Genomic DNA, 10,282 nt, shown 5'->3' with positions numbered 1-10,282 from the left:
GGCGCACGCCATTGGTCGTGCGGGGCGGGTGAGGGCCGCGTGACGGCGCTCGGGGAGGCGGGGCGGGGCAACGGAGCTGGAAGTCGCGGGAGCTGTCGGGTCGTGCGGTGCCATGATCCGGAACGGGCACGGGGCGGCCGTGGGCGCCGGGCAGGCGGGCCCCGCGGAGAGGCGCGCTGTGCGGGTGTGGTGTGATGGCTGGTGAGTGAGGCGGATGTGGGGGCTGGCCGTCCTCTCGGGGTCACGCGCCTGCCGTTAGTGTCCCCGCCACTTGGGTCTTGCTCCGCCGGTGTGTGCGCGGCGGGGCGTGGTCGGGAGGCCTAGCCTGCACCACGCCGCCGCTGGACGCCGTAGCAGCGCCCACCAGCGCTGCTCTGGGGCCTCCCGAGGCCCTCCAGTCCTCTAGTAACTTCGGTGGTAGGGCCATAGCGGGGCGACGCCAATGTGGGGCCGAGCACTCCCGGAAGACCGGAAATAAGGCATGATTACCGGGCTGTCAGCCCAGTAGAGCGCGCTTGCTCCCCGGGCTGCGGGGGCTGGAATGCAGTGCGCTTCTCTGGCAAGTCAGTCCAGGGCATTCATTGCTTTGAGAAAGTATGGGGTTGTCAACAACAAGCCGAGGAAAACTTGGCCTCTTTGATAATCTACTGCTCTCAGAGCTTCCGTTTGCCTGTGCGTGATGGATGGGCCTGGTCGCCAGGGGAGGGGCGTAGGCTGGACCCTGGTGCTTTTATATTTTTGTGGTGATGGAGATGGAACCTATGGCCTTATGCTTGATAGGTAAACACTCTACCACTGGGCTATACTCATCCCCATTCTACTCCTTTGAACCCGAGTCACCTCAGAACTCGTCACTTTGATTTCGTGTCAGTGGACTCTGACCTTGGTCCTGCCACCGTAGCAGGACCCATCGCCACCCTCCTTTCCTGTTGTGTGGCCCTGACCCAACCTCTGAACCCTGTCCAGCATGTCCAGTGGGCACAAGGGCTGGCCAGACTTTACCCTTGGGCTTGCTTGATCCTACCCATTTGCCTGCTGGAGCCTCCTACACTGTGATGGCAACACAGGACTTCTCAGGTCAAAAGTATGGGGAGGTCTGCAGGAAGCTGAGGAGAGGCTGTGGTTCAGCACTGGCTCACAGAAAAGCACACAGGTAGTTACAGTACACACAGGGCCCAGCATGTTGCACGAGTCTGGATAGCTTTGACCTTGACAGAGCACTCATGACCAAACCCAGAATTGAAGATAAGAGAACCAAAACTGGGTGACATGTACACATTCACCCAGAGAGCTAAGGTAGGCCATGAGAGAGAAGACAGGATTTTAAAGGTAGGGATTCCCAACTCCTTGTTCTTTGGTTAGATTATCTGTTTTGTGTTGACCCCAGGGACTGTCCATTTGTTTCAGAGTAGTCCAGGATACAACTCCAACCCAGGACTGTTTTTTGTTTGTTTGTTTTGTTTTGAGGTAGAGTCTCGCTGTAGCCCAGAAATTCACAATGTAGTCTCAGAGTGGCCGCTAACTCACAGCAATTCTCCTACCGCTGCCTCCCTGGAATTAAATGCAAGTGCCACCATGCCCAGCAGGACTATTTATTTTCGTTTTTACTTTTTTAATTTTTATTTATTTAAGAGCAAAGACAGAGAAAGGCAGAGAGAGAGAATAGGCGCACCAGGGCCTCCAGCCACTGCAAACGAACTCCAGAAGCGTGCGCCCCCCTTGTGCATCTGGCTAACATGGGTCCTGGGGAATCAAGCCTTGAACCGGGGTGCTTAGGCTTCACAGGCAAGCACTTAACCACTATGCCATCTCTCCAGCCCAAGACTATTTATTTTAAAGCAAGCTTGAGCCTGGCGTGGTGGTGCACACCTTTAATCCCAGCACTCGTGAGGCAAAAGTAGGAGGATGGCTGTGAGTTTGAGGCCAGCCTGGGTCTACAGTACAGTGTGAGTTCTAGGTCAGCCTGGGCTAGCGTGAGATGCTACCTTCAAAAAACCATTTGTGTGTGTGTGTGTGTAGCTTGAGTGTGGCTCCTTGGTCTAGGGGCATAACTTTTTTTTTTCTTCTATAATTATAATTCTTGCTTATGGTACAAAGGGTCAAATCCTGGACCAGCCCTTCTATTTTGTGGATGGGGATGTTGCTCAGTTGGTAGAGTACTTGCCCAGCATGCATAAGGCCCTGGGATCAGTCTCCTGCACTGTATAAATGGGGCATAATCCCAGCACTCAGGAGGTAGATGCAGGAATCTTAGGAGTTCAAGGTCATCTTTAGCTACATGGCCAGTTTCAGGCCAAATTGGGATGCATGTCTCAACAAAAAGCTTAAGATGACTGCCTGCTAATAGAGGGGACCAGAACAGACACAATACAAGGCATGGGAAATGGCCATACATATCCTAGTGGGCAAGTCTGTCTTGGGAACTTGCAAGCCCTCCATGCTTCACAAGACCTGTCCCTGCACAAACCATCCTTGCTAAACCTGGCACTAATGCAGTCCTGCCCTCGGGCCCAGTATCTAGGCACAAGTTGACTGCCTGTCTCTCTGCAAGGTAGGGATGCTGGGTAGCATTTCCCGTGGGCACATCACAGGGATTCCTGGAAGGAGCTGATCTGTGTCTTCCTCAGTGCAGGGCCTGACTGTCCTGTCTGTCCTCACAGCTATGACATGGTACATTATGGTCACTCCAACCAGCTTCGCCAGGCACGGGCCATGGGCGACTACCTCATCGTGGGTGTACATACCGATGGTAAGGTGTGGGCATCTGTACCTGCCCACTACCCCATAGTCTGTCTGGGACCACCCTACCTGACTAAGCCTGCAGGGTTCAGGGTAGGCAAGATGGCCCCTGCATCCTTCTCCACAGCACAGTAGTGACTGGGAAAGCTTAGCAAATGACCTAGCCTGGCTCCAGCTATTGAGAGCAGTGCCATCTCTGGACTGAATCCCCAGCTGTTCTGTCCACCCCTGCCCTGGCTCCTGGAGCAAGAGGAGACTTTTCACCCTCTTTGGTGAAGGTCTGCCCTGCTACCCAGCAGATATCAGAGCATGTACTGGCTGGAAGACAGAACAGTAGCCATTCACATGTGGCCTTGCCCTGTAGGCGGAAGCTCAGAGAAGGATACAGGCCACCTTCCTTTGTGGTGACGGGCCCTGTTTGGTACTGAGTAGGGGCTTCTTCTGATGGAGCATTGGAACTGGAGGTCATTTGTTTTGTCCTTACCCTTTTCTCTGGTCCTAGAGGAGATTGCCAAGCACAAGGGGCCTCCAGTGTTCACACAGGAGGAAAGGTACAAGATGGTGCAGGCCATCAAGTGGGTGGATGAGGTGGTGCCTGCTGCTCCCTACGTCACCACGCTGGAAACACTGGACAAGTACAACTGTGACTTCTGTGTTCATGGCAGTGAGTGGGCAGGGCTGGAAGTGGGGGCTGGGCTAGGATCAGACCTGCTAACATTGTCTAGAAATGGAGAGGCCTCTTCACCCTTTTGGGATCCAAGAAAGCCCTGGGTCCCTACCCAGAAACAAGGACATGAATGTAGGCTGGGGAACTGAGGGACCTGGGTGCCCTGGGGACTCCAAGTTAAGAATCTTGATTCAAGCTGGGTGTGGTAGCACATGCCTTTAATCTCAGCCCTTGGGAGGCTGAGTGAGGTAGGAGGATTGATTGCTAAGAGTTCAAGGCCACCTTGAGACTACATAGTGAATTCCATTAGCCTGAGTTAGAGCAAGACCCTACCTTGAAAAAAAAAAAAAAAAAGTAAAGAAAAAAGAAAGGGCATTCTTGTTCAGGAGCTGGAGAGATGGCTGAGGACCCAAGTTCAGTTTCCCAATACCCACATAAAGCCAGATGCACAAGGTGGCACATGCGTCTGGAATTTGTTTGTAGTGGCTAGAGGCCCTGGAATATCCATTCTTTCTATCTGCTTCTCTCTCTCAAATAAGTTAATAAATAAAATATATGTTTTAAAAAGAATCCTTATTTAGGGCCCAGCGTGAGTGCACTTCTTTAATCCCAACACTCAGGAGGCTGAGGTAGGAAGATCACTATGAGTAGAAGGCTAGCCTGAGACTACATAGTGAATTCCAGGTCAGCTTGGGCTAGAGTAAGACCCTACCTCAAAAAAAAAAGGTGGGGCCGGGCGTGGTGGCGCACGCCTTTAATCCCAGCACTTGAGAGGCAGAGGTAGGAGGATCGCCATGAGTTCAAGGCCACCCTGAGACTACATAGTGAATTCCAGGTCAGCCTGGGCTAGAGTGAGACCCTACCTCAAAAAAAAAAAAAAAAAAAAGGTGGGGGCAGGGGGACTGTAGAGATGGGTTAGTGGTTAAGGCATTTGTTGACAAAGCCAAAAGACCCAGGTTTGATTCCCCAGTACCCTTGTAAAGCCAGATGCACAAGTTGGTGCCTGTGTATGGAGTTCATTTGCAGTGGCTGGAGCTGCTGGCACACCCATTCTCTTTTTTTTATCTGCCTCTTCTCTCTCAAATGAAATAGTTTTAAAAATGGAGCAGAGTCCTTGTTTATGAGCCTGATATGGCACACATCTGTAATCCAGCACTAGGGAGATCAGGTAGAAGGATGGAAAGTTTCAGGCCAGTCTGGGCTACATAACAAAGATTCTGTCACAAAAAATTAATAAATCTGTTTTTTTTTTTGTTTTGTTTTGTTTCTTTAATGCAAGAAAGAGAGAGGGATGGAGGGAGAAAGAATTGGTCCACCAGAGCCTGCAGCCACTGCAGTCAAACTCCAGACGCGTGTGCCCCCTTGTGCGCATGTGCAGCCTTGTGTGCTTGCGTCGCTTTTTGTATCTGGCTTATGTGGGATCTGAAAAGTTGTACATGAGCCCTTCACAGACAGGTGTCTTAACTGCTAAGCCATCTCCCCAGCCCACAAAATGTTTCTGTGTGTCACCCCTAGATGACATCACACTGACAGTAGATGGCCGGGACACCTATGAAGAAGTGAAGCAAGCTGGGAGATACAGGTGCGTCCAAGGGGACCCAGCAGAGAATGAGGCTCAGAGGATCACTTTCCAGCTTCCTCTGCTGCTTGGAAATAACCTTCAAGGAATATTTCAGTCCATAGCCAGGATGAGGAACTGTAGGAAGGGTGGGGCTTATGGGCATGGGCCTGGTAACCCTCACTGTGTGGCCAAATCCAGAGCTTCAGAACCCTGCTGAGGCAAAACTTTGCAACAATGACAGCATTCCTGATCAGTGTTGTTGGTTCAGCATCTACAGGCCTCATAGTGTAGCCACATCGCACCCCTAGGGAGCTGGCTTATTATTAACTATAATTTAAAGAGCCAGCTATTGCCAGTGGTTCCTACAGGGGGCGGTGTAGCCTAAAGTTCCACTGGCCGAGCATGTACAGAAAGGACTTGAGTGTGAGAGAGGCCAAAGGGAGCAATGTCAGTGGGGAGAACAGAACTCTCCTTCCACAAGGCTGGCCTGCTCACTTGCCGGTGCTGCAGATACGGAGTTCAGTGAGCCCTCTTCCCTGCTCTCACTCCTTTAACCGACATGGGCCTAGCACTGCTCCCCAGTCTGGTTTTCTATTGATGGGGCAGGGTTAGTCATGTCCCTAGGTGGGGCCGGCTGTAGCGCAGTACCAGGAGTGTATCCAGGATGAGAACACTCCTCCCTACCTCTGCTCCAGAGAGTGCAAGCGCACCCAGGGCGTATCCACTACCGATCTCGTGGGTCGCATGCTGTTGGTGACCAAGGCCCACCACAGCAGCCAGGTGAGTTCTTGGGGACCAGCACATGGGCCCTTGGGTTGAGGACACTACAAGGAGGGAGTGAGTGTCTCCTGAACACCCCTGGGTCCTCCTGCCTTCTCACCAGCAATCCCCTCCATGGGTTCTGGGGCCACGGCCTGCTGGTCCTAGCACCAGTTGGGCAGTGGGTGAGCAAGGCCCCTTAGCCCCTTGCCCTTGTGTGCAGGAGATGTTCTCCGAGTACCGGGAGTATGCAGACAGTTTTGGGAAGGTGAGTGAGCCCAGCTGCTGAGGCCACCCTGAGCGTGCAGCCAGTGCTTGGCTAGGCACCACCACGGACTCCCCAGCACCTGCCCCAAGGCCTCCCTTTGGGAAAAGGCTGGCCCAGAGCTCACGGTCTGCCCTCCTCCCTCCCTTCCTGGTGCTGACAGGCACCCGCCACTAGGCTCAGTCAGCTGGTAGATGCCAGGAGGGAGGTCAGGCAAGAAGTGACCAGTCATAGTAGGCAAGAAGTGACCAGTCATAGTAGTCACTGTTTGGAGGAGGAGCAGGGCTGCCCACCCACGGGTGACATCTAACCAAGTGGCCTGGCCCTCTCTCCCTTTGTAGCCCCCTCACCCGACACCTGCCGGGGACACACTTTCCTCAGAAGTCTCCTCCCAGGTGACCAGATGGTGGCCTCAGGGTGCTGGGTCTCCCAGAGGGCTGTGTCTGCTGGCCACTGAGCTCTCCGCCTGCTCCTGGTGGAGGGTTGCCAGGCAGAGCTGGTGTTGCCGCAGTGTCTTCTGTGGCTGCCCAGCAGAGCCACATCCTACCCAATGCAGTGGTCTTGCCTGAGCTGGTAGTGTGTTCCCTGCCTGTCCCAGGTGCCCAGCCCCCAGCTGTACCACTGGGATTATTGGCGGGCTGGAGCTGGGACTGAGGGAGTCTAGCTTTCTTGTACATGCTCTCATGGCCCACCTTGCGACACCCATAAACTATGATGGGCAGGCAGCCCTAGGCACAGAAAAGTGGCCTCAGGGAGGTGTTGGCCTCTTCTGCTGACCAGTTGCCTCTCTTGGCTCACAGTGCCCTAGGGGGCAGAGCCCCTGGACAGGGGTGTCCCAGTTTCTACAGACATCCCAGAAGATCATCCAGTTTGCTTCTGGAAAGGAGCCCCAGCCAGGAGAGACTGTCATCTATGTTGCCGGTGCCTTTGACCTGTTCCGTATCCTCCTAGGGCCTCTGCTACTCCATGCTCATGCACAGAGTGAGGTGGGGGGGGGAGTACAGGCTCCAGGGCTGGGCTAGAGTGCAGGGGGACCAGTTGTCAGCAGGGAGAATAGTGGCAAGTCCATTGGATACAAGCTGTTGAGGTGGCCAGAGCCCCTATGCTTCCTGGTCCACTACTAATACTACTTTTGTTTTGAAGCAGTGTCTCTAACCTAGGCTGGCCTAGAATCCACTGTGTAGCCCAGGCATGTCCATCCGCCCCCCTCAGCCTTCCTTCCCAGTGCTGGGGTGAAAGGATTGGTCTACCACACCAGCCCATTACTACAATTGCCACTGCTTCCCACCTTTTCACCCCCCCCACCCCCCACCCCCCCGTGCTAGGGGTGGATCCCAGGGCTTTCCTAAGCAAGTGATCTACTGTGGAGCTATAGCCCAATCCTTGCTTTTGAGAGGCAAGGTCTCACTGCATAGTCCAGGATGACCTGGAGTTTGCAATCCTCCTGCCTCCACTTCCTGTGTGCTGGGGTTACAGGCAGGGACCACCACACCCAGCCTGTTATTGCTTCTTAATCTATACACAGACATTGGGCATGTGGACTTCCTGGAGGAGGTGCACAGGCTGGCGGAGAGGCCCTACGTCATCGCCGGCCTGCACTTCGATCAGGTCTCTGTCCTGTTCACTTGCTCCTCAACGTCTTCACATGATGGGCTAGGGAGGCCTCAGGGGTCTTCCTGGGGTCAGTGTTGGGAACAAGTGACCCAAATAGTGAGGCTGCAGGTGTCTGGTAAAGGCAACAGAGACCACCCCTGGTGTGAGCTTGGGTCTCTTCTGGGGTCCAGGCAGTTTTGCTTGGACATTTCCACAAGAGGGGGCACTTTCCCAGCTTCTGTCTATGAGGGCCAGCTGGGAGGGAGACACCCATTTCCTGGACATCCTCCAGCTGAGCCAACCTCGCTGGCCCTAGGAAGTGAACCGCTACAAGGGGAAAAACTATCCCATCATGAACCTGCATGAGCGGACCCTAAGTGTGCTGGCCTGCCGGGTAAGTGCAAGCTGGGAGCAAGGCTTCCTTGAAGTGGGGCAGTGGTGCCCACCCATCTAGTTTGGTGAGGTGGGTAGGGGACCATTGGGCTCCTCAATGCAGTTGCCTCTTCCTACTGAGGAGTCCAAGGGTCCCCTTGGCCATTTGTCCCCAGCCATGCTACCCTGTCCCTGCTGGCTCTCCTGATGCCTCAGCTATGTCTGGGGCTGTCTTTGCCTAACTAGCCCTGGTTAATTGGAGGACTGAGCAAGCTGCTCTGTTGGCTGTGTCTCCACAGTATGTGTCAGAAGTGGTGATTGGGGCACCATATGCAGTCACAGCAGATCTCCTGAGTCACTTCAAGGTGAGGCTGCTCTTGGGCCAAGGGCTCCCAAAGGCCCCTGGCAGGGGAACTCTTCTAGGCCTGGACTAGCTCTGAGTGGTGGTCAGTGGCAACATGGCCTTCCTGGGGAGGGCTCTTGACCCTGCCTTGTCCTCAGGTGGACTTGGTGTGTCATGGGAAAACAGAGATTGTACCTGACAGGGATGGCTCTGACCCCTACCAGGTGAGTTGTCCTGAGCTGCCCTGCCCACCCCTACACCTCACTTGCCTCTGGGAAACAGGCACAGCAACATAGCTGGCTATGGTGCTGGTCTCCTTTGGGGAAGGGGGCCTAGGAGGAGGGCAGGGGACCTGAGTGGGGGGCTCTCTGCAGTCAGAGGGCCCTCATCTCCTCCTCCCATTGAGGCCTCTAGGAGCCCAAGAGAAGAGGCATTTTTTGTCAGATTGACAGCGGCAGTGACCTCACTACTGACCTGATTGTGCAGAGGATCATCAAGAACAGGTGTGTGCCCTCTCCTGACCCCACAGGGCTGACAACAGGCAGCTCCAGAAATGAGGAGCCCAACTCACCTCAGCCTGGTCCCCAGGTTGGAGTATGAGGCACGAAACCAGAAGAAGGAAGCCAAGGAGCTGGCCTTCCTGGAGGCCACGAAGCAGCACGAGGGGCAGCCTACAGGAGACAGTGACTAGATTCTGACTGAAGATGTCAGTAGGGCCTTCGCTGGTGGCCCTGCCCTGCTCTGCTTCTGCAACTTAAGAGTTTGGCTCACAGGATTCCGTAGGAGGCAAACACGTCACCCACTTTGCTGGCCTGGCACCAAGAGTGCTATTCCTGCCTGCCTGTCCCGTGTCTTCATCAGGCTTTCCGCCCTTCCCACTAACCGGCTCAGAGGAGTGCCCACTAAGGCAGGGCAGTCCAGTGGGCAGGATGAGCAGAGGGCACCTATGACCTGAAGAGTGCTGCTGTGGGCTGGCCATCCACAGGGTTCTAACTACCACACACCCCTCTTCCAACACACACCTCTGGTAGGGATGCCCCTCCTGCCTGCCTGAAGGCTGTATAAATTGCCCACCCAAGCTTTGGTGAGAGATACGGGACAACTTTGGGGAGATCTGGTCCTGGGTCACCCCAAGTAGGCACCCAGGGGACATGCTCCAGCACCCAGTGCCTGGCCTCAGGAAGATAAGCTTACCCCAGCAGCTGGGTCAGCCTGGCTGTCCTCACAGACTTCCTGGTCCTCACTTTGTACTGCAGCGGTTGATGTGAATCTCTTTGGTGCAATTGAATAAAGCCTGGTGGGAAGTGCTGTGTTGGGCTTCCAGCCCTGGGGCAGGACAAAAACAAACAAACAAACATGAAACCTGCCCATATTCGTCTACTGTAGGGGCTCTCAGTAAAGGGAAAAGAGCCAGGTGTGGTGGCACATGCCTTTAATCCTAGCACTTGGGAGGCCGAGGTAGAAAGATGGCCATGAGTCCGGGGCCACCCTGAGACTACATAGTGAGTTCCAGGTCAGCCTGGGCTAGAGTGAGACCCTACTTCAACCCCAACCCCCGCCCCTCCCAAAAGGGAGAAGAGCCAGGCCTGGAAGCAGAGCTCTTGCCTGCATACCCCTGGCTCCTCCACAGAGTCTAGGTCTTGGCACCCAAGCAGGACCAAGTTGGAATCCAGCAGTGCAGAGATTCCTACAGCTGCCTCTTGGTGGTGCTTATGAGGGTGAGGTTTGATGATGGAGCACTTGTCTAGGGTGACAAGGCCCTAGTTCATCCCCAGCTCCTCCAAAGCAAAACAGAATTATGGTAGCACTTTTCAACCCTATGCTTGGTTCTCCCCACAGGCCTCTCCCTCTGAGGCAGGTGAGACTGTTCTTAATGTGAATGTTTCAAGGTCCAGTGCAGGATTCTGAGGTGGGCACACGAGCAACACCCAGTATTCCTTCCTCACTGCCACCCTCTAGTCTCGGTGGCATGGGTCTCCCCTG

The 10,282-nt window shown here is 54.5% G+C and overlaps 1 protein-coding gene across 5 annotated transcripts; it reads left to right on the top strand.

The window, feature by feature from the left end:
* Positions 1-78: 78 nt before the first annotated feature.
* On the top strand, positions 79-9,607 carry Pcyt2 (phosphate cytidylyltransferase 2, ethanolamine). Of its 5 annotated transcripts, none has more exons than XM_045158544.1 (14): positions 79-201; positions 2,661-2,749; positions 3,242-3,374; positions 4,922-4,988; positions 5,663-5,747; positions 5,950-5,994; positions 6,333-6,386; positions 6,792-6,930; positions 7,517-7,599; positions 7,901-7,978; positions 8,256-8,321; positions 8,458-8,523; positions 8,714-8,802; positions 8,888-9,607. In XM_045158544.1, exons 1-14 carry the CDS (start codon positions 195-197, stop codon positions 8,988-8,990), a joined length of 1,104 nt encoding a protein of 367 aa, XP_045014479.1. In that variant the 5' UTR covers positions 79-194; the 3' UTR covers positions 8,991-9,607. The 5 variants fall into 5 exon arrangements, with proteins under 5 accessions (XP_045014479.1, XP_004655111.1, XP_004655112.2 ...); XM_004655054.2 differs by having other exon boundaries at positions 85-201; positions 3,242-3,403; XM_004655055.2 differs by lacking the exon at positions 8,888-9,607 and having other exon boundaries at positions 85-201; positions 3,242-3,403; positions 8,706-8,777.
* Positions 9,608-10,282: the final 675 nt, after the last annotated feature.

This window comes from Jaculus jaculus, chromosome 9, assembly GCF_020740685.1.
Source record: "Jaculus jaculus isolate mJacJac1 chromosome 9, mJacJac1.mat.Y.cur, whole genome shotgun sequence".
Lineage (NCBI taxonomy): Eukaryota > Metazoa > Chordata > Mammalia > Rodentia > Dipodidae > Jaculus > Jaculus jaculus.
Note: the sequence above shows the minus strand (reverse complement) of the source record. Positions and strands in the feature narration are given on the sequence as shown.